Genomic DNA, 24,470 nt, shown 5'->3' with positions numbered 1-24,470 from the left:
GCGTCTTTTTATCCTTTTTATTCGGGATATTACGTGGCACCTGCCAACAGAATATGTACAGTGATGTATTATAACTCAATATATCATGAAACCTCATGATAAATTTAAAGCTCAAAAGAGCGTATCTGCTCATTTATTAAGCTAAACAGCAAGGTAGACACGTGCACTAAAATTTAGTGTCTTGTAAACCAAACAAATCTATGATTCAAATAAATGTTTTTAATGACAAACGCACTTAAAGCCTCACTAGAGCTAATTTATATGGGGATGTATGCCTTTTATTTACAGTGCACTAACACAATCACTTGTATATAGGGCATTCGGTGCACCCAAAATGTTACACAATAAAGACAATTAACAGAAATTGAGCAACATAGAGGTTGTATGTTGGGTAATAAAGGTGATGCATGTTCAATGTTTATTTGTCCTTATAAGGACGTTAATATGTTTTGTTTGTGGGCCAAAATAACGATGTTGGCTAGTGTTCTTTTTTTTCTACTTTTATTGTGTGGACAACTAAGGAATGAATACAAATGTTTTGCGAGCAAATTCTTCTAGGTTTCATCGCGTCACCAAAAGGTTTCAAGATACAAGAGAACCAGTGATATCGTTTCTTAAAAAGTTTATTGATAAATATTTTTTTTTACAATTCAATGCACAGAAATTGATTTGAACATTTTTTTATGTTGTCCATCAGTCTGTACTCCTGTCCCTAAGTCCAAATGAGATGCCAGACTGTCACACTGAGCCTCTCCCCAAGAGAATTTAATAGGATATGTTTCAAAAGTGGTGCAGTGAAGAAGAAAACAAAGTTGATCGGGGGTATTGGGATGCGTGCTGAAAGCTGTTTTCATTATGACAACAGTGCTATAAAAATAATAAGCCCCCTTCCTCATTATGCGTAAAGTAACATTGTGCTGAGATGTGGTGTTGTGTTGTTGCTGAAAAACCCATGTGGAAAAGTCCAGTTGAAAAATTTTGTATATTTTCCTATTAAATTCTCCTGAGAATACAGTGCCCATTGTGGTAGCACAGAGAGCAGAGGTTCAATTTATGTTCCTGCTATTCTTCTGAACTATGGCTCTTGAACAAAATGGCTTCTGAAAAAAAAAAAACAGTTTCATCTTTCTTCGATAAGTCACATTCCTAATATCCTCCTCCGATGGAGTTGTCGCTCCCTCACAGTGAAAGTTTTGGTCGACGATGTTAGAAAGTCCAATCTGAAAGGTTCCTCCGTATCAAACTGTTTAGCTGTGAATATGAAAATACATGCTTCGACAAACGTCATTTATTATTCAGGCCAACAGAAAGTTCACATTAGGACACACATGCACGTTCCAGAGTCATTCTCCGACTGTGTGCCAGTAAAATCCCCAAAGTTAATGTCCTCTTGCTGACAGGCCAACACCAAAATGCAGGAATTGTACAGTAATTCCAACTATGCTGAATGAGACAAAAATACACAGATAAGAAGCAATGATCACTTATGGAAGCAGAAGCAACAAACAGAACATTTAATTCAATATTGTCACAACATTGAGACTGGAACGGACACCAGACACACTTGCTCACAAGATGCTGTCTCTTCATTGATAATGCCCATGGCACAAATCGGGTGAACCGAGAACCCCTAAGGGTATGGCTGCCCTCTTTGTATGACACACAACTTAAATAGATCCTCCGCCCTGCATGCATTAGAATATTGCTCATTTTTTTGGACTGACAAAGAGATTCACAAAGAGCACAGTTATGATCAGCCACTTGGGCCCTGCTTCGTGAGGGCCCACTTTTGTGTGTTCAACCAAAAGAGAGAGGCATGATTATTTAAACAAAATGCACACTTAACAATGTGACAGAGCAGGTTAAAGTCGGAAGGACTTTTTCCAGATCCACCAATGGTTTCACCATATAAAAAAAAATCTTCCATTAGGACACAGCCTTGTCCCACTTGATCTCTAGATGACATTTTCAAAGAGTTGAAGAGACCTCATGATGTTTTCATCCTGTGTAAAAGAAGACCATGGAAAAGGGATGACTGGAGCACATCTGACAAGTCATTTAGTGAGTTAGCCACTAGAGGGCAGTGTGTAAAACGCAATAATAAACAAGCCACAATCTTTCTATGCAGTAGCTGTATCGGAATTGTGAATATAAAAGCATTTATAGTGAGAAACAATCATAACAAACTAAAAACAAGTGGATAGTTTGGCAAATAGGATGATAGAAATACTCATTATTACCATATGTACCATATTTCATTAGGTACAGTGTAACGTAATATGAGATTCAATACAAAAACTGTTTCAACAATGTTGTCATATAAGTATCTATTAAACTGTAAGAATGTGATTCTAGCTTGTACTAAGAGTACAGCACATGAATAAAACGGAACGCCTTCTTCCCCAAAAAAAGTCAAATGGAGTGCAAAGATCAAGGGAAAAAAAACAAGAGTTTTTAGATGTGTTTTGAAATTGAGGAGGGAATCAATATTAAAAAAGCGATGTCTGTTTGACTGGTTGCCAGAGGGGTCCTTGAGTTTGGATGTTGATGCTTTTGAACGAGGCAATTCTGAACCATTTGACGTTTATGCAAGAATCTCAGTGGGAGACCAACAAGTGTGCAGACCATGCAATGTTAGCGTTATGTAGTTCAAATTATAATGTACTCTCGAGGATGACACCAAGACTCCTAACATGAGGAGGATGCAGTAATGTCAATGGGAAGTAAATACAATTGTTTGATTTTGACAAGATTTTGAAGCCGATATAGCAGTTTTATTGTTTTAAATGTGAGAAAGTTAAGAGTGACGCAGATTTTGACACCTACAAGGCAGTTGGACAGCAGACGTTGAGCAGGCCACGGTTTTGGAGGTGTTGTCAAGGTATCTGTCATCTACATAAGAGTGTGACTGCATATTTTGCAAGGATTTGACTGAATGGCAGTATAGATTATGATGAGGAGAAACCCAAGAACAGAGCCTTGAGGAACGCCGGTTTTGTGTGCTTTCAGAGTGCTGGAATTTAAAAGTTCTGAGTTGGCTGCAATGACCTGCAATTTGTCTTGAACCCGCAGAAAGGTGTGACTGATGTGAAACAATTTGTAGAAATGTACTGAAACAGAGGGCCGGTTAAATTAGCCAGTGGTGATTGATTTGCCAGTAGTATGAGGTGCGGGATGAAGGCTGGCTCGTTTGCAATCACCTGAAAATGCTTCTGTTGTGAAATGCGCTATATAAATAAATATGTATTGTATTGTATAAGTAGTGTAGCAAATTGCATAATATATCTAATTAAGGTCTCCAGCACAAAAAAGTCTGACAAGATCAATTAAAACTAATCATTCTGTGCATCTTTTTATGCATCTCCTGTATTGGATTGCAAACGTTTGTGCAGCTGGACCAAATGCTGTGGCTAGTTAAAGTGTGTTGATAAGAATTGGAATGTACATGATAAGAGGAATGGCACAGGTGTTATAATAACCTGCAAGATGGCCCCTTTGTAACAGTGAGCGAGGCACATACCGACAACAAAGCAGCCAAATAGAATTCCGCTATGTGATTGTATTACTCACACCTGCACTGAGTGCAAACCAACAACAACAACAACCCTCTTTAACCAAGTTAGCAGCATTCTCAGTCTGCTGAGAAAATAAATCAAATGTAGAGTACCTCTTGACAAGAATAGATGAATTCATCAATGGTTACCACACCGTCTCTGTTTTTGTCCATTTTCTGCGGAGAAGAGCACATGTGCTGCCAGGTGACTTGTCAAATATAAATGCAGTTTATACTGTTAATTGCAAGGCACACAGAGACTAACAACCACTCGCGCTCACAATCACACCTAGGGACGATTTAAAGTGTTCAATCAACCTACCATGCATGTCTTTGGAATGTGGGATGAAACTTGGAGTACCCGGAGAAAACCCACGCAGGCATGGGGAGAACATGCAAACTCCACACAGGAAGGCGGAAGCCCGGATTCGGACTCTGCACCTCTGAATTGTGAGGCTTATGTGCTAACCAGTCATCCACCGTGCCACTTTTTTTTAACCCATCTTGTGTTAATTTGTTTTGTATATGTCCAATAGAGACATGAAAAAAACAATGTTTAAAAATGGTGCATTCTGCAGAGGTACTGCTATTAAGTATGTTTCCATTAGTGCATTTTAAAGGCCATTTTTAAACGTCACAATTGATAGTGACAGCATTGTAAAAGATGAACACCTTGTCATGAGAACTCATGGTGCTTTGTAGACTACATGTACTTTGGAAAACCAAAATAAATGAGATGAGACCGCAACAATAATTATGTTTTAAAAAGTATACCATACTCACTCACATTTTACCGTAATATCAGCTTTGGACTGAAAATATTGATGCAGTAAAACTGCAACAAGCACCATCCTACATTATAGTTCTCATCCAGATCATCATCATTTATTCTCCAGTCAAAAGAAATTTACTCTACAATATCTACCAAAAGCTCGAGAAAAGTGATTTTGAGAAAAGTGATTATGTGCATTTTGTTACCTGAAAGAAAGCATCCACGTGCTGCTTGTGCGCATCTGTTTTCAAGGCGGGATATGTGTACTTGCCCATCATGTCATAAATGGCTCTGACAATGTCTGTCATCTCCTGTAAAGGACACCAAGACAGAAAAAAACTTTTGACTGTTTTGACACAACCTGGGTACTTCCGTTGGTACATTTCTGATTACAAGAGCTGTGTAACGATTTTGGTATTATCCATCCATTAACTGTACCGCTTCTCCTCACCAGGGTAGCGGGGGTGCTTGAGCCTATCCCACCTATCTTCGGGCAGTAGGCGGGGGACACCCTGAAGTGGTTGCCAGCCAATCGCAGGCCACATAAAGAGAAACAACCATTGGCGCTCACACTCATTTCAATTCAGAGTGTCCAATCAACTCACCATGCATGTTTTGGGGATGTGGGAGGAAACCGGAGTACCCGGAGGACACTGTACTGTGAGGCCATCGTGCTAACCAGTCGGCCACCGAGCCGCCCATCGCTATTAATAGAACAATAAATTGGACATTGCCATTGTACCATAGAACCACCGGGGCAAGATATATTGCTTTGTTCTTACAATTATTTCCTTGATTGTCTTGGGGAACATTTTGCAGGTCAGTAAGTGCACATCTGATTCTTTAGGTGGTGGTTGACCTTGACTTTAAATGTGAGCCTAAAGCGTGAACTTTTGCAACACACCACAGTTGCTCATATGTCATTTTAAAGAAAAGCTCCTGATCTGTGTTTCCAATGAAATTACAATGAAGCAAAAACTATGGATGGCGAATTTTGGTTTGCAGTTGGAGGTGGTGGTATATCACTGGTAATGTAATGATTTGCGCGCCTGACTTCTATGCAGTCATCAGTCCCCACAGCGACAGTGTCAATGAGAGTGTTATTTTGTTGACCATCTCTATATGTTCCCTTTGGTTGACTGGTGACTAGTCAAGTTTGCCTTTTTGCCTGAAGTAAGCACCCTGCAAACGTGAAACGGGATAACTTATATAATGGATGGATGGATGTTGGAGATGGAGCTTCATTGCATCTTTCTGAGAGTTGTTTTGAATATTTCCATCCATTCATTCCCTTATCTATGCCACTTCTCCTCATGATTGTCGCAAAACCCATCTGAGCTGAACTTGGTCTAGAGGAGAGGTCAGAGCTGAATAAGGTACTCATACTATGTATGCAAGTGAACTTACCAATACTAGTTTTGAAAATATTTTGGTAAAAAGGAAAGCACAGATTTAACTCCTTTTCTTATGTAAATGTAAAAAGTCTATTGTGGACACAGGTTTACTGCAAGTAAACTTATGACAGGACAGACAGAACTGGCAAAAGGTCTCACATGAGCAAAACAAAAAAAAAAATTAAAAGATGTTAAATAGGTTGATGAAACCTGAAAAAAAAAAAACATCATACCGGAACTGGCCACCAGTCAATCACAGAGAAATTAAAAGCAAACAACCATTCACACTTCAACCAGTGGTGTGCTCAGTTAACCGAACATGAATGTTTTTAGAATGTTGGACTACCTGGGCAAAACCCATGCAAGCAAGATGAGATCATGAAAACTTCCCACAGGAAGTCTTGGAGCTGTGATTCAAACTCTGAACCTCATGAATGTGAGGCAGACATGCTAATTACTACATCAAAGTGCAACTCTCTAATATTTCCCTTTCATGCAAATGGAAAGAAAACGATACCTCATGTCCTTGTCGTAAACCAACAACAAAATATACTAATGATGTGACCAACATGTATCATTTGGATTTAAACCACACACCTCTTTGTTGATGTATCCATCTCGGTTGATGTCGTAGAGGTTAAAAGTCCACTGGAGCTTCTCTGTGATGGAGCCCCTCAGCAGGATGGACAGAGCTGTTACAAAGTCCTGATGGAGGAGAAACAAGCATCACACCAGCTGAAAATCACACAAAAGAAACATTGACGATTACCTCGAATTTGATGGTGCCTGATTGTGCCGTGTCAAACGCATTGAACAAGTAGTGTGCGTAGGTGCTGGCGTCTGCGGGAGTGAGCATGTGGTAAATGAATACAAGAACACCTTTGTCATTGGACAAGTATGCGGGTTAAACAACAACAATGACTGCAAACAAAAAAGATCAACCTCCATGTGGGAAAAATTGGGAGTATATTTGCTTGAAGGTTTCCTCGTTGACAATTCCACTTGGACACTCCTGGACAAACACAAACAAAAACGACCAGTGACAAATAAGGAAAATGTGTACAGTAATTAATGTGCGGTAACCAAAGCTTGGCATATATAAACAAATTGGCAAGCGACTTTGTCTGTGCTTTGATTACATAGGCAAAATCGGATTGTTTGCTGAAAAAATATAGCGCACTTCACATGCATTTTGCAAAGAGACAATAAAATAAAAATACATTTGCCTTACTGCAATAAACTTATTATGCAGAAATGCAATTTAAATGCTTTACATATGGAGAGAAATGCACACTTATGAGTGTTTTATTGTACATAGCAGCCTCTGGCTGCAAAGATAACTTTAATAAAGTGAGGGGATTAAAATTTAATTCCTAAGGAATACTTAACTATTAGAGGGAATTTTACTCTTGTGCAAAACCTTTTTATATCACTGCCAGCATACTGTCATTGGTCGCAATATTAGATCCATCTTATCAATTTAATGAGAGCAATTGATCAGGCATGATTGACACTACTGGGGTGGTTTAATTTTTACAATGTTTATTATTGTGGTTGATTTTAGATTTTGGAATTTTCTTCCTGCCAAATATCATAATCAGCATTGGCCTCGATAAGCAAAGAATCCATATCGTTTGGATCCTAATTAATACCTCTGAGACCATTTCAATCAAAAGCACTAGTATCTTTGAAAAAGCAGAATGTGGGAGGCAGCTCATAGTAGAGTACCGGTATAGCTAATGAATCGGCCGATGTATGTCTATATGTCAAATGTTGGTACACTCAAACTTGTGATGTGAAATAACGTACATTCTTGAAGCCCCTATACAGCACTTGGAGTTCTCTTTTACTGAAGTTGGTCTGAGCCTCGAGCGTATCGAGGCCCTCCGGTCGATGGCACACCATGGTCATCTCCAGGTCGTCATCAGCCTTGTCTGGCAACACACAAGCAGAAGGAAAGATGTTACACAAGCATTATTTACATCCATCCATTTTCTATAGTGCTTAAAGTCACCTGGGGCAAGTGACAAAGAACATCCTGGATTGCTTGCTAGCCAATATGCTTAGATATGTGTTCATTACAACACAGTTTGTGTTTTTTGTTTTTTATGATTAAAAGGAAAACAGCACTCTATATATATTTGACTTTATAAACCACATATTAATGACATAATTAAATAGAATGTAATTTGTGCATCATGTTTAATTCATTGTGACTCTTTTAGTGTGCGTGACTTGGCCACCGCGAAGGAGATATTCAACATTCATGAAGACATAAATTAGGGTGACTTTCACAACCACTAGAAGTGAATCAGTAAACGTCAATAGTAGTTATTTTGCAATGGATAAAGAAAATAGGCTTGTGAGTATCGTTATATTATCAGTCCACATATTGATGCAGCGGATTTATAACAACACTTGGAGTAGCAATGGTATTCGTTAGTCCATCTATGGCATTTTGCATAGTGTGTAACATGAAGCTAGCTTAAGCCAAAGCTGTGTTTGACGGTAAACTTCAACCGGGAGCTGCATGAAAGAGTTTGAAAGACATGGGGTAGAGGAGAGAATGAGCGATGCGAGTGCACAAAGGTTGAGGTCGGTTGAAGGGATCCTCCCCTTATTGGCCCACCGTTAACGACTCATTACACGCATCTCTCCAGGGGAGATGAGAGGGGACAACCCACCAATGACGCTGGCAAAACACACACGAGCAGGACTGTGGCCGTTGGAGCTAAAGACAAATTTATATCCATCTATTGAGCTATCAATGACAACAGACTGTTCCCTTGCTAGTGCAAAGTGTATATCGAGTCACATTGTTCAGCAGATTACAACGGTGAGTGGTTGACGCAGCTCCCTGTTCTGCTGCACTTGAGGGTCACGAGAGGACAAAGTTCATTGTGCACTTTCCGCTCCAGAGACAACTTCATCCGTGCAGAAGGTTCATTAATAGACCTGTCAAACGTCCTTAGATTTGTACATTTTTCATCCCGAGTCATGCTGATATGGGCATTTTAAATATAACTTTCTAAAGACAATGTTGAGATTTTTAAATCATCTAAATGAAATGACCCGAATCATCTTTTAATCTAAAATGTAAATATAAAGTCAACTAGATTATTGTCACCCACTCAGACAGGATACACATGTCCCAAACTAAAGTACACTTTTGGGTAGTAACTACACCTGAAAATGTGCATGTGCACACGTGCGTGCGACTTCATGGTTGCTGAATCATCATTTGTGACGCAGACATTATATCAGGTAACAAGAGCATTTTAAAAACAGAAAATACGAATATTCTTTTTCAGTAAAAGAATTATGCTATACAATAACAATTAATGCTCTAACTACAGTACACAAGCACTACAGGAAAACAGATTTAAGAAATAATGATGGAACTATTTGGTAAAAAAAAAAAATGTTAAACAAAACAGGATTTGTTTTGAAATTTTGATTCTTGAATGCCTTTTTTTCACCAACAGCTTTGCAGATCTTGGTATTTTCTCATTGAGGTTTATGATACGGATTATGCTTTATGACCTGGAATAACTTTCACGTCACAGTTTTGCATTATCAAGAGTTTACAGTCATAGCTTGAACTCTTGACCGCTTAATATGTTTGAGACTGTGTCAATGTTTCCAAACTTTTGCCTTTGTAGAACATAAAAACATTTAACAATATTAAAATACAAAATAAATACTATTTAAAACATTTTTTAAATCAGTGCCTCTCACATCATACTCGAACTTTATTATTCTTGTTGAGACACAATCTGCTCTCCAGATGTGTCTCAATAGAGTTGAAGTAGATAATGTAAGAAAACAGAAAATATTACAATCATTTGGTGTCACATGACAGTTCTTTATCTTAAATGTCTGCATATCCTGTTGCAAGAAGAAAAAAATAGAAAAGACTGCACAGAGAAACTTTTAAGAAGTACATGCGTGTAACTTTACACCGGGCTTAAAGTGGCCAACGTTGTCTCACCTTCCACAGAGATGACTCCTAACAAGTGCAACATCTTGATGAGCCCACAGCACAGCAGAATGATGGCTATGGCTTGCAAACTGTTCTCACGCTGCTCCTCTTTCTCCATATCTGTCACTTTCCCGCCAAGAATGTCCTTGTTGTCTACACTGCCTTCGCCATCTGTCGCCAGCTGCAATGCTCCCAACGTCCAACCTGACGCCTACTGCACATGTGACTTCTTTTTGACTTGGTTGAATTTTTCTCCACCTCTCCTATAAGGTGAGATAACTCGGCTCCCTTAACAAAACTCCCCGGGGCATGTCCCGCTCCTATATGGCGACCTTGGTTCTATGCGAGCGGGTCCCACTCCGTGTCCCCCCTCCCCTCTCTATTTCAGTCCCAGTGTCCTTCACTCTTTGGGAGCAATGCTGGAACTAGAGGGTCTAAGATGAACAAAGTGTAACAATAACAAAATCACCCTGTGCTGAGATGTGTCTGCGCGAACGTGCAGGTGAGTGTGTGCGTGTTGGAGAAGAGCTCACCGCTTGATAAATTGTCCCCATTAAGCCTCAAGTGTGTCCCTGAAGAACAACAGGGGCGGAATTTACCATAAAGCGACTCCTTTGCTGCATACTGACCAGTAACACAGAATACGTTCACCGAGACAGCATGACCGCTTCGTGAGCTCTCCATAAAGTATACATCGTTTTGCACTGTAGAACTATGCAGTGTGCTATGACCATTAAATGCCGCCAGAGGGCGACAGAATACAACCTAAACGCTGGAAAAACTTTAAGGCTTTTTTTATGCGGGTGGGGTTGTGGGGGGGTCGTGTATGAAGGGCTTTTTTTTGTCTCTGCTGTGTCAATTCCAGTCATATTATGTTCCGAGAAAAAAATGTATCTCAACATCTGAATTACTTGTGATCGCATCCCTGTTTCATTACATAAAACTCTGCCAAAGAGTAAACTTTGCCGCTAGTAATTTTTTTCCTAGACCAAGGGCTTTTTTGCACTTTTTGCTTTCTATTTTTTTTTTTTATGCATGAAAGGATATATATATATATATATATATATATATATTCCCTTTTCCTTTTGTGAAGCAACAGAGACATCTTTTTTTCTTTTTATGCTGTAGATATTGTGCGATATCATAATGTGGCATTGGCCAAGAATTTCAGCAAAGCAGCAGCATGTACCACTACATCATCAGTGTGTTTATCTGGAAATGAACAAATTTCACTGAATAAATCTGAAAATATTTTTCTTTTTTTTACTACAAACATAAAAATGCATATTTGTTCCGCTTTCTATGCCAGTGATGTACTAGTGACAGATAGAACAACTAAATGTCCCCTCTACAACGTGACAAAAGGTCCAACTATCCTGTCATTAAGTAGACGTAAATATTCATGTGCATTACATGGATTTTGTGACATTTTTTTATGTTTGGCTTAATAAAGGTTGGGAAAAACTGATGGTAGCCACACAAACTTCAAGTGAGTCCAAGTAAAGTCAACAGGGGGCTCTGTTGTATCAAGCGAGAGTGTTGTCAATGGAAGCTTTACTTCATTTATAGTGGCTACAATGTCTACAGTTTAATGTTGCATCAAGGGCAGCATTTAATTTAATTTGATAGGCATTCAAACCATGCTCAGCCATATAAATACCTTTTAATAAAGGTGGTAAAATACAATCAGGGTGAGCGCCAATAATCATTTGCATCTTGTTGTGACCACCGTGCAGCATCTCTCTACGGATTTCATGTACCGTGTGAGGCCTGATGGCTTTAAAGGCACAAGAAAACAGTGGAATTGCTTCTACGTGAATGGGAAAGAAATACATCAATGTGAATCAATTTGGGAGCTAATGTGCTTTAAGGGAGGTAATAGAATGAGTGATTGTACAGTCCATACGGGGGCTTGAGTTGCATGAGAAAATGGAATGGAAATGGAAAAGTGAACTATTCTGCGTGCAGGGCAAAACAATTTAACAATATGTAGTTTCATTTGAAATAGAACTGAACTGCATTATACTGTCTTTTACAATATTTTAGTTTATCTACACGAGACAACAAGTATTCACTACAGATCACTACAAACTACAACAACAAAGCCAGCGACAAGTTAATTTGTATAGATTAAAACCTTTTGCAAATGCCGTCAGTGGATTGTGTAGGTGAACTGATGAAGTGGCTGATGAACGCTAACCGGAAAGTGCTTAACAGACATTAATCATCACGGCTATTTTATATCAACGATAAAACCGCAGAAATTAATTCCAATTCCACCAAGATCACAATAGTTTCTTTCTTGTTTTCTTTGACTGCCAATTTAAAATTCAATGGCCTATGATGTAATGTGAGGAAAGCGACACATTGGCCATTTATGCTCTTCCCACAGTCTAAGCCATGAATCATTACAGTGCTCATATCAGGAGTGTCAGCGCAATCACTAACTCATTCATGAATACTGAGGAGTAAATGCAGCGTTAGAAATAGTGAAAAATTAGGAATGTGATCAAGCTTTTGCTACTTGCACCATCTTGTCATCAGGGATATTAATGCACAGGCCTCATTCCTGTCTTTCTCGACCCAACCACCAGAATTGATTAAAAAAACAAACCTAAAGCAAAGCTGCTCTTCTATTTGCTGCAAAAGACAATACAAACTGTTGAGTTTACACTGTGACTGAAATTCTGAATTCATTTCATCTGGCACCCGATAGAGGGATTAAAGCGACGGCTTGGATGTCGGCAGAGAAACGACCGCCTGTCACTTCCGCTGCAAAGGCAGCAGACACACCAAAGAAGATCAACCCAATTTTGTTCACGCTCATCAGCAAGATTCTATCCATTTTCCCGCATTTTCTTGTCCTCATCAGGGTCATGTGGAACTGGAGCAAATGGCAGACTTTGGGTGCCAGGCGAGGTACACCCAGAACTGGCCACAGCCAATGGCAGGGCACAAAAATAGACAAACAAACCCTTCACGCTCACATTCACACCACTGGATAATCCTCAATCAAATTAATATGCATGTGTTTAGAGTGTGGGAGTGAACCACGGCCAACATGCACATAACATGGAAACTCCACACAGGAGATTCTCAAATGTGAAGCCGACATGCTAACCACTGCAACACTGTGCTGCCAGCTAGCTACAAAATTGATCAAATTACTTTTTTCCCATCATCTCTTTCTTTCACCTACAAAATTCATAAATCTCCACTATGCTCTCCATTTTCTTCCCTTACTGCCCACTTAGTTCTTATGACATTTCCATGAAGGGAATTAACATAATCTGCAGCACAAGCAGGGATGGAGAAGGTTTACCCTCACTTGTAAGGGTGGATATGGCTCTCCAACAAAGTAGAAGCCTATCTTAAAAATAGACTTCAGCTGCCACAGACCTAATTACAGGATGTAAAAGCTGCAAACGCAATAACGTTTTACGGCGTGATTTTGGGATCTCATCCACAGTTTCATTGTTTACAGTTTCACTATTGCAGGAGCCTAATTGACCGCAGGCTGTTCACGTATATTTTCTAGGAAAGACAGCCGCTTGCATGTGGTCATTCATCCTCAAAGGTGACCATGTGCATTATTTCAACGGTCATAAATATATCAAATAAACAGTCATGCGGGAAAAAAAAATAATCCCGGTTAAAGCCAAAGCCTAGAAACAATGGCTTGATCATTGCAATATGTCCTTGTGACTAAAATGGAATATGCTGACAACACACCTTTAAACAGCGTTAACAGATCGCCATAATGCCTTCAAGCAGATAATTAGCACTGATTCCCCAGTGACTCTGAATTTTCTATTTCCAAAGGCTATAGAGAAGACCCACTACATTGTATAGGCCCATTGCATAGTCGTAGGACACAATTATCCAAGATAAGATACAGAAATAATGAGTCGAACGAAAGGCAAAGTCCCCCAACAGCAGAGTGGGCTGGAAAGAGTGCAAGCAGTGATGTCAACAAAAGTGCACCGCAATATGCTGTACAACTGCAGTGCATCATACCGAGAGCTGTTTCTAATCGGATTTTGATACCCACAAACACTTTGCAACACTGTCATACAACACTGTATCCACTGCATTTTCCCACAAACTACAGCGGAACGTGGAGGTTTAATTTGTGATATGACCATGTGCATAACTCAAAGCATTCACGTCTCAAATGATATTTCCCTGTTGTAATGAATTGAAATGCTGTTAATCCTTTCAAGCCCGACACTGTGTTCCTTATGGTGTGCATGTCTTGGCCACCAGGTGGATGTATAATCCAGACATACAGACACACACAAAGAAGAGTTTCAATGATAGCTGTTTTTGGCAGAGGATAGATAATACATAAATGTGAGTTTCGCTATTTTGCCTGACTACATGTGTTACTACACCAGTTGTGTTAAACTATATATTGTATTAAGGGTTATAACACCATGACATTAATGATTTTCTTTAGCCTATGACGTTTTGCACGTCAGCATTAAAATGGCAAAGGTGAAGTGTAATTCTCTTTGTTTAATGTACAGTTTGACAGCAAACTTCAAATTGGCATTTCCGTAACACCTTAAAGTCTCACTTTTAAGGAATTGTTCACTCTCTGCCAAACTTTTGCTTGTTGTGAAGTGAGCTGAGTTGAAATTTCTACCACCACCAAGCGCTCGAAAGTGAAAACAAAAACTTGGCAGAGCGGTGAATCATGTCTCCAACAATTTATAAGTCAGGCAAGTCATAAATCAAGGTACCACTGTAACTCAATCTCGGATGTCTGTTACTTGCACCAGCAATGATGAAGGTCACTGTCAGACGCAGTTAATGAGGGGCAAGACCAAACGAGGCCCCCCACTACGCCTATAAGTCTAAAGCGCTGCACATCTGTGCTCAGCATGACTCTACATGACCTTCTTACAGATGACTGATGTGGGTACTGTGAAAAGAAAAAACAGGAATGTACAATCTGAGATGAACAATTACATCCATGCTGCGCTAAAGCCTGTACACGTAGCAATAGGCCTGGCCATACTTGTTAACTTTCAGCTCTGATGATGAAACTTAATTTCAGCCAAATCAAATCTGTGGGTGAGCACTCCAGAGTGTGCATAGCCTGCATATATGTCAGTGCATAAACACTGCTTCTCTACAAAGTTTTTTTGGGGGTGTTCTTGATAAACTTAGGCTCAGAAATCAGCTATACTATATATTATTTATACATATATATAATTTTGACAAAGATAGAAAAATAAATTGTGACCCACAATAAGTATCCTTTTCTCCAATGGGTGCGCTCTGACAAGATTAAGGCAGTAGAATGCAATGAATGGTCTTTACGTCTGTAAGGGCATAATAAATTCTAACATTTATTCCCAAAAATTCACATTGATGCATACACGTACACAACAACTGCACACTAAAACATTTGGCTTAAAAGTAATTATTTTGAACTCAGCTGCTAGGTTATTTTTGCACCATCCCAACAGTTGTTAATTTCACCTGGCAGGATGGGTTGGTTGATTTAACCCAACAGGTGAGTTAAATAATTTACTTTTACTTTACGAAACTGTCTGGTCAAATTAAATTTAATTCTGTGTTGTTTCAACTGCCATACATATATTTTATTCAACAGTTTATCTAAATTCTTGGTTGTATTTATCAACGTGCAAAATTAATAATAGTACAATCTCTAAGAACATTAATTGAATTAGATTACCTATAAAGCTGTTCTACAAATTATGTTAGATTTGGTCACTCAAAACATGTATTACGCAATAAAGAACACTAGAATCTTCAATAAAATTAAATGCTATATATTTATAAATTCACCTTTAAGTCATGAACAATAAATTAAAAAATTCACAGTAACAATCCCAAACAACTAACAGTTGTAACAGTCACATAAAGTTGATCAAACTGCCTGCAAATGCTGCAAGCTGTTAGCTCGATTTCCAAGCACATTCTATTTTCAAAAAAATGTTGCACTTAACTTCCAGCATTTTATAGACAACTATTTCTATCGATTCCGACACACGTTGGCACTGCTTTGGGTATTGGATGTATGGGCTGTATCTTGCCGTGTTGGCTTCCACCATGTGTTGACACTGCACCATGTTTGTCCTAGGCTGACGAAGAAACAAAGAAGGAATTCAAAAGAGCAATTGTGAGATTTTAACAAAGGACCAAATGTGCACAAATTAAATGCAGTAATGGTTTGATGTTAATAGTTAATGACAATAATCTTAATAAGATTCGCATTTATCTTTACTAGTTGAGTGAACGTCAAAATTAGTAAAGGAAAATACAAACCTTATTGCCTTGACAAAAAGCAATAAAAAAAATAAAATATCACAGAGTAATGGTTTGTCATTGCAATCAACATACTGTAAAAAAAAAACTATATCAGCATCCTATCTGGCCGAGTTAGGTGGTCTATTAGGAGGGGTTAAAATGGTTTGTAGATTTCAAAGACTTCTCGTATGAATCAGGTCAAATTGGGTTAATGCAAAGGTATAGTCGAGTGTGTGAGCATGTGTGCGCATGCACCCATTCTTGTGCCCAGGAATAGCAGGGATATATTAATAAAATTAATTAAGTTCCCCTTAAAAGCACTTACATGCTTGTTTTGGATGTGGGCCAAGATACCTTCTTGAACGATGTTTTATTAGTTTTGTAGCCAACTTAATAGACTTTAGGGGAAAGCAAGGCAGGCAGCTGTCACAGTGTGAGTTCCCCAACTTCATCTGCAGGAAGAAAAAAATATCAAGAAGTTATGCAATGGTATTTTGTTATACGAAAATTCAACCTAAAACTCCCATTGAGCGTACGGATGGCACCAAAGTCTAATTCTGGCAGGCCAAATGAATTATTATAACGATAGAATCACAATATTTAAGTGTTAGTTAGCATACATGAGGTTTTACTAACCAGCATTAGCAGAGTGTGAGCTTCCATTCATGATACTTGTAAATGTAAATTCTACTAACATCGTATTAGGAAATTACGTGAGTGGAGTTGTTGTTAAATTAGCTAATTACCTTGCTAACTAGCAAGCTAATTTGCGTGGTGGGCAATCCGTCAGTACAAAAGGTCGGAAACTTTGAAACGCTGAAGGAATAAGCGCAGACGAAAGAGACTTTAGGCTGTCACCCGAACCGTCACTTATCTGGAAAGCAAAGACGACCTCCGGCAAATAATGTTCTATGGCACACGTTGGCACATTTGCCCCGTCCACACGACAGAAATTTCTGCTTCAAAACCCTGTCCTGGGCTCTCTTCCTCAAGGAGGACAGGCGGTCTTAAGTCGACTTGTTCACCAAATAATATATTAAGTTGTGTGAATGCGAGTTCAGGTGTTTATGTTGAGTGGGTGAAATGGGTTTTAGTTTTTTTTGTTGTAATTTGGATGTTTTTATTGTACAGCACTTTGAGCTGCATTTTATGTGTGAAAAGTGCTCTATAAATAAAATTTGATTGATTGATTGAAATACAAAGTACAACACTCCTCTCCCTAGCTCCGCTGCCATGGAGAGGATATTCTCTATTGCCGGTGACATCATGAGGCTGAAAAGGGTCATTTAGCGATGAAGGAAGCGTGGTTAAAATAACGAGAACAGAGTGACGGACTGACGGCGAACAGATTGAGCCGGCCTGAAATAACGACGAACTTGTGATGATGGAGGATGACGAATGACGGACCAGCCAAATTTACTTATACTCTTTGCACCCACCATTGCTAACTGGCTGTGAAATTAGCTGGTAAACTATCAAGCAAAACCAGTTTGCTAGCTAGCAAGCTCAAATATGAATACGGGTTTTGTAGACAAGTTTCATTCATTGAAATAATGGAAAACCTGTATCATTGTGTGTATCAATGATAGCAACTAGCTAAATGACTAGCTATGTTGTAAGTTACACTTGTCAATGTTAAATATTCAGATTATTTCAATAGGTAACATAACACAATGTGAATTATATAAGTAGTGGGCACAAAATCATTTATTTACCTTGCCAAGAGGATAAATTCTCCTCGTGGTAATTTAAGCCCTCACGGTGCCTTGGACTGGCCAGGTGTGGAGATTAAAGTTGATTTGGTTGATAGAAGTCTGCCGATGTGATTAGAAGCAAAAAATAAATAAATAAATAAAAAAACATCTGTTGAGTCAAGTCTAGATACAAACAAACCTTGACAGGTAAAACATTTTCATAACCGAGTGGTTGAGTAGCTCAAACAACCCATCTCGGATTTGGATGGAGAGATTTTGACCCTTATAAAAAATAACCCAAAATATGTAAAACATTTCAGAACCTGCACTTGTGTCCACAGTACATATATCTATAAAAAAAAATAGAATTTTTAATGTGTGGATGCCAGGGGAAGCGAATGACGTGATGACTTAATAAGCACTGAGCAGCTAATGGGAGCGTGGGTGATGCAGAAAGGGAACAAATGAGAGAAAGAATAGAAGCCTAATATGAGGAATAGATGGAGAGTTAGAAATGTGATGACGGCTGACTGTAGAGTTTTCGTATGAGAGGAACGGTGGAAAGGAGAGGTAATGGGTTGTGAAAGAATGGATAGAGTGGAGTGAAGTGGAAGTGTACATTGCGTGTCAAGACAGTGCCGAGTTGAAAAGTCAGGGAGGAAACTGAGTAAAATAAAGGAAGGTGTGACAGAAAAACAGGAGATGAGCCCCGCTGCAGGGAGGAACTCAACAAAGAGAAATGGAAAAAAATCACCAAGGAGACGTGAAGTGTCGCAAGGCTGCTCCGACAGATGGCAGACAAGAAATAGGTAGAAGAAAATTGGTTTGTCAGACAAGCAGGAACAACAAGTCACAACGAGGATGATGACACATTGTTCAGAGCACAATGATCCTCTAGCAGAGGATCCATCATGGAGGAATCGAATCTCACAATATTAAAACTGCGTTCTGTTTGTTGTAAAGCCACGTAAGAAGTTATCTCCAGACAGCATGCACCGCCGCAGACGCACAATCCGGGAAACTGCGATACACACAGCCGAAAACAATCGTGCAAGCAATTATAAATACACTTGTTGGACATAAGTGGCTTAAATACATTATTGTTTGGAATCATTGAATTGAATTGAACCTCGCCCTACCAAAATCATCACAATCATCACGAGATCAGGAGCTGTCAATATTTATGAATAAGGCACCGTACCGAGAGGGCGGCGCGGTGGGCGACTGGTTAGCACGATGGCCTCACAGTGAGAGACAGCATCGGTCGTGGGTTCAATCCCGGCTCCGGCCATCCTGTGTGGAGTTAGCATGTTCTCCCCGTGGCTGTGTGGGTTTCCTCCGGGTACTCCGGTTTCCTCCCACATTCCAATAACATGCATGGCAGGCCGATTGAACACTCTAAATTGCCCCGAGTTATGAGTGTGAGCGCGGAAGGTTGTTCGTCTCTGTGTGCCCTGCGATTGGCTGGCAACCAGTTCAGGGTGTCCCCCGCCTATTACCCGAAGATGGCTGGGAAAGGCTCCAGCACCCCCCGCGACCCTAGTGAGGAGTAGCGGTACAGAAAATGGATGGATGGATCGCACCGTACCGAGATAGCAGCCGGAGGGCGGGGGACTGACCGCCAAAAAAGGGTCAAGTGCCCAACTCTGCAAACAACAAATAATTTAACAACAATAGCATAATTCCTAACACTATTTTAAGAAATGTCACCAGGCATGCTGGGAAGTGCACCTTCAACTCCCACTGTTGTGTTGAATGAATTCAAGGTTCGGGGGTGCTCCAAAAGGGGTCCGGCACAGGGCACCATTCAAGCCAATACCACCACTGCACATACACAGTCGTACAATTGTGTGTTGTTGTGTGCCTTTAAGGGGGTAGGCCTAGTGAGCTACAGTCTACTGGCTTGGCCATTTATCACGAGGTAAGTTCAGTGTTAACGTCTTGCTTTCTGTTCATTGCAAGTGTTTTCATTTTGCATTTGTGTGTTTGACTGAAAGCGCATGGGTCACTTGTAAGTCAAGGTATCATTATACACACAAGAAACTAACTTATAATATCTGATTTCTCAATTGTTATAATACAGTTTGGGCGCGTTTACGACAAAGCGAAAAATGCACAAATAAACAAGCATTATATTGCTGTATCACTTCTACTGTAAATGTGGCCTGGACTGACTCACAATGTCCCCTCCCACTTGTTTACATCCAACTAACATCAGCATGATTGGCCATTGTCAGCTAATGTTTACAGTCTGTTCACCTACAATATGACAGTATGTAGTTTGATATCCCAAGGGTGTTTTTATCCGCATATGATGGAGGCCTGATTATCCATCTTTGTATAGCATTTATCTCATATGTGGCAACGTTTAATACCGCATTTGCTCATTGTGAAAGGTCCACAGGGCAGCAAGCACAGACAACAGCACCCTGCTTCAACCTTGCCCATATTTGGAAGCGCTGATTTAGCACCAGGAAGTAAACCGGGAAGCTTTTCTAGCTGGTTTAGACGAGAAGTAGACCACACCTTTGCAATATGTGTGTCATTGTTGCAAAAGAAAGCCCCGGCTTAGTTCAGTTGAAAGAGGAGGAGGAAGGCACGAGCAGACAAAAAAAGCAAGCGGGTGCATCCCATACTAATGGCTCAGCAGCAACTTGGAGAGTTTAAGTATACTGTAACAGTTAGCCAAAGTAGTACACATCAGAAGAACTGCGCCAGCCCCTCTCCTATGGTATAGGTGCTTTCTGATGTCACCACGACTTAACTCTAGAATAGAATTTTTTTTAAATTGGAGTTGCATCACCGTCCCGGCAAATGCACACTTGTCAGGCTAATTAAGTTGTTTTTTAATGTAATTTTGCACTAATTAAGTTAAATTGGATAATTTACCACAGCACACCTGCCTCTCGCCTTTCCCAGCTAAATTAGGGCAAAAGTCGGATGACATCCTGCCAGCCAATCACAATTGTGAAATTGCGAAGATAATTGGTACTGATCGCACATCAACTGTATGCCAGTTAGCTTAAACAAGCAAAGGCTTCAGGACTGATTCGGATCAGTCCTGAAGTCTTTGCCCGTTCCACGCTGCACTCACTCAGTGTAAAAGAGTCATGTGGCAATGCCACGGTGCCCAACTTTGTTAAGTGCTGACGTAGCAGCCTACCAGGAAGCAAAAACATATTTTGGGGATTTTTCCCTAACGAAAGACCTGGCTTTGCTCATTATAAGAAGGAGGAGGAGGAGGATACGAGCAGCAGAGAAAAGCGGCTCAGTGGGAACGTAGAGGTTAGCGTGTAATCGTGGGTGCAGTTGAGGCTGTCTCCAATTGTGATCGACTACAACATCCGCAAGGGGAGATCTTTCAGTTAACTGCCAATATCATTCATGGCCTCCAGCGAGTCTATTTCAATTTCTGTAACGTCAAGTACGGTTTACTGCGCTCTTCGACCGCCCTGACTTTAATGCAAATGAGGGATGCCGCTTACAATCGGCCTGGACTTGGCTACGTTCCGAATAGTTCAAATTCCCCGCCCGATTCTACCTGTGCAAAGTCTAGCAAAAAAAGAAAGAAAACTCCACCCATGCCCTCAGATAGACTGCATTTTGTATGGGAATAGGATTGGATATGTAGCCTATTTGGATAACTGTCTAAATCAAAAAAGACTTTATTGATTTATCTTAAATCACATGAAGGTGCTTAAGCATGCTTACGGAACACATCACATGTTGGTACGGATTTTGATCAAGGTGGCGATTCTTTGTAGGGCTTCATCATTTTTGTTTTTGCAATTAAGGTGATGAATGTCAAGCCATTGTGGAAAAATCATCGTCAGAGACACTCTTTTTTTATTCGTCAACAGACTGCATGCACTTTCACCTCCAAACACAAACTTGGGCATTATCTTTCTATGTCATCCTCAATATCACTAGCCCCACCCCCTTAATTCTTTAATTTAATCACATTCAGATACTTCCATGGCCTTGCAGATTTTAGGAACTCTAACACCAATTCACAATTGCAGGATTGCTAATTGTGACAGTACAAAAAGGGGAATGAATGCTTTGTAAATACATATTGTCGCAAACTTGCATTTGATCCTTGATTTGTTTCAATATTGTCCGAATTTGAGTTTTGATTGGTAGAGTCAGAGGTGGGGAAGATTTTTTTTCATGTGTCTGCGGGATAAATGTAATCATTCAGTTTCACAATAAAAAAGCTATTGATCGACCGCCGCTTGACTTAGTTTCATTGTCGATACACTTCAGTTTATTTTTTACTGCTACATAGGAGTGTTTGCTGAATTTTACTGTTGGCGAATGTGAGGATTTAGGTTACTTGAGAGCTAGCAACTTTTTAGACAGACGTTCATACCACTTAGGTTTTTATTATAACTGAGGATAGACGTATTTGCAGATGATTGTACCGGTCTGATATTTCGTAAAATGTTTCTTCACGCTTGAAGCACTGCTGGTAGTTTGCTGATTTTGGCAAGGCGTATAGGCTATACAAGCCAAAATATATGAATGTCAATTCATCAACTTTAAGCTATTTTGCGCAGTTGTAAAGTATTCATCGGGATCGGGTATTTTATTCCACAGTTAGCAGCTTATATTCTCTTATTATCATCCATCCATTGTCTATACCCATTGTCCTCATTAAGATTGCAGAAGAGTTGGGTTATTTCCGAATCGATTTTTGGGCACCAGCCAAAAGAAGGGCATATATCAATGACCAAAAAGCAAATCCTCCCGATCTGACAGATGTGTCAAATCCAGGTACAGAATGAGAACCCGGCCACAGTTTGTCTTTAACCACAGGTGCTTCTTCTCAAGAGCTCGTTTACCTGCCGGTTGAGTAGAAGCACATGTGGCTTAAGGCTAAAATGTGGCAGCTCAGTGGGCATCTCAACATCAATACGATAATAAAATTAATCAACCAAAGTCATATTGATGTTTAATTGACACCAGTTACCCACTGGGATGGTTTACTTACTGGACCTGGATTTGCATTTTGGCTGTCGATGCTTGTAAACTCTAATTCACACTCACATTCACACCGATATGGACAATTTATAATCTTCAATTGACCTAACTTGCATTTTTTTGTAATGCAGAAGGAGGTCTGAGGGCCCAGACAAAACCCAGGCAGTATATTATATTTACAAATATTAAATTTGTCACACAATGTGGTGCTACTTTCATGAACACGCCACTGGTGTTAAAATACAATACTGCAACAATCCAACAGTACATTTTATTCTCCATTAAAAGACAAACATTTGAAAATCAATTAATAAATCTGATCGAGGAAAGGACACTCAAAGGTAGGGCAATGTCATTTTAAACTCCTTTCCTGGAATATTCTACGTTTCCATGCTTCCAACTTTGCAACAACAGTTTGAGGAAGGGACCCACAAATGGACAGAACACTCCACAGATGTGCTCCAGCATTTTGTAGAACATCTTCCCAGCCATTAAGGAAGGCTGAAATCCATTTTCTTCCATTTTCACTTCCTATGAGAAATAACACAATCTATTTGTCTATATAGAGTATTTCCTTCACAGGTAAAAGGCTTGTTATCACACTGAAAGGCGAGTCAGATGTTCCCACAATATGTTTGCACCATACTGCCACCTTATTATTCCAAACAGCAACACATTTATGCTGTGCCTTTGTTAACACCCAAGGGAAAGGTGTTTGCAAGGGTAGGTGTTAGAATATTCCAAAAGATGGAAGCAGCATATGCACTCACTTGGAAAATGTCTTGCATGTGCTAATATGCACGGGGGGGAAAATGCAAACAGCCTGCCCCAACCAATAACGTTAAACAAGTGAATGCAATTAATGAACAGTATTTCCTTGCACACTCTGCTTCACTGGAGCATACTTAGAGTTAGGAATTAGTAGTACTTCTAAATATATAGGCTGTACATCAAAGAGCGTCAACAAATTCTACAAGGCCCTTCAGGCAACAGGTCTTAACAACATTTCAGCCTCACGTCATCAGCACTAACAGGAATACCCCCAGTCTCATCGAGAGCCCCCGACCCCACCCCTCCCGCCTCTCCAAAACTGACATCTTTAGTTGCCATGGCGACCGTGCTTCCAAGGTAACTGCAAGACGGAAAAGTGGTGTGTGAGCAGAGTGACAAATACCTTCGACGTGCGCGTGTTTACCAGCGCCGCCGCCGCCGGCGCAAGCAACCACCAGACGGACCGAGTGACGCAAACGCCTCTGCCGAACATGAACACACAACAAGGAAGGCACGTGCACTCACAGCGCAAAATACACACACACAGTTGTAAAACTTTATGACAGGATAAAAGGAACTATTTGTCATTTGTAAAACCTGTTGGGCTATTCTCTCTTTCTGTCTCCACCTCTCTCTCGCGCACACGCGAACACACGACATACTCCACCACCAACAAACCACCAATTAAAGCATCAGTAATCGAAACAACTGTGCATGCTTGTTTGTGTTACAATCGAAAGCAGCATGTTCTCAATTTAACTCCACATTAGTAAAAGTTGAATTTTCTTTCCTGGATGACGCTTGGTCTTCTTAGCAAATGCATAAATGTCAAAGTGGAGGTTTGAGTGGGTGAGAGAGAGCATGTCTGCTATTAAAATACATAAATAATAAAAAAACAATAATAATAATAGTAACCTATTGAAGATGCATGCACTCCCAAAATTCCTAAAAGTTTCACTGCCTTTTCCCAAACGTGTGTGAGGGAATGAATAGCTGAGTGTGTCCGTACGTTTGTGTGTACGTGCGTGCGTGTGTTTGT

General features: G+C 39.9%; 1 protein-coding gene across 4 annotated transcripts in view; it reads right to left on the bottom strand.

Annotated features, from left to right (window-relative positions):
* Positions 1-605: 605 nt before the first annotated feature.
* kcnip1a (Kv channel interacting protein 1 a) overlaps positions 606-24,470 on the bottom strand; it is a 49,923-nt gene continuing 26,058 nt past the window's right edge. For 2 of the 4 annotated variants that reach the window (XM_088293426.1, XM_088293427.1), the window contains 7 exons: positions 7,529-7,653; positions 6,662-6,731; positions 6,489-6,559; positions 6,317-6,424; positions 4,532-4,636; positions 3,668-3,730; positions 606-2,003 (listed from right to left, as the gene is read on the bottom strand). In XM_088293426.1, the coding sequence (XP_088149552.1) occupies positions 1,956-2,003; positions 3,668-3,730; positions 4,532-4,636; positions 6,317-6,424; positions 6,489-6,559; positions 6,662-6,731; positions 7,529-7,653 (590 nt within the window). In that variant the 3' untranslated portion in view covers positions 606-1,955. Of the gene's footprint in view, positions 2,004-3,667; positions 3,731-4,531; positions 4,637-6,316; positions 6,425-6,488; positions 6,560-6,661; positions 6,732-7,528; positions 7,654-9,710; positions 10,152-10,234; positions 10,589-24,470 lie in introns of those variants that run through there. The other 2 variants (XM_088293424.1, XM_088293425.1) reach the window with 2 other exon arrangements.

This window comes from Idiotropiscis lumnitzeri, chromosome 4, assembly GCF_059441095.1.
Source record: "Idiotropiscis lumnitzeri isolate Australia: NSW breed Sydney's pygmy pipehorse chromosome 4, RoL_Ilum_1.0, whole genome shotgun sequence".
Classification (NCBI taxonomy): Eukaryota; Metazoa; Chordata; class Actinopteri; order Syngnathiformes; family Syngnathidae; genus Idiotropiscis; species Idiotropiscis lumnitzeri.
The sequence above is the reverse complement of the archived record's forward strand: the minus strand, read 5'-3'. Positions and strand labels throughout refer to the sequence as shown.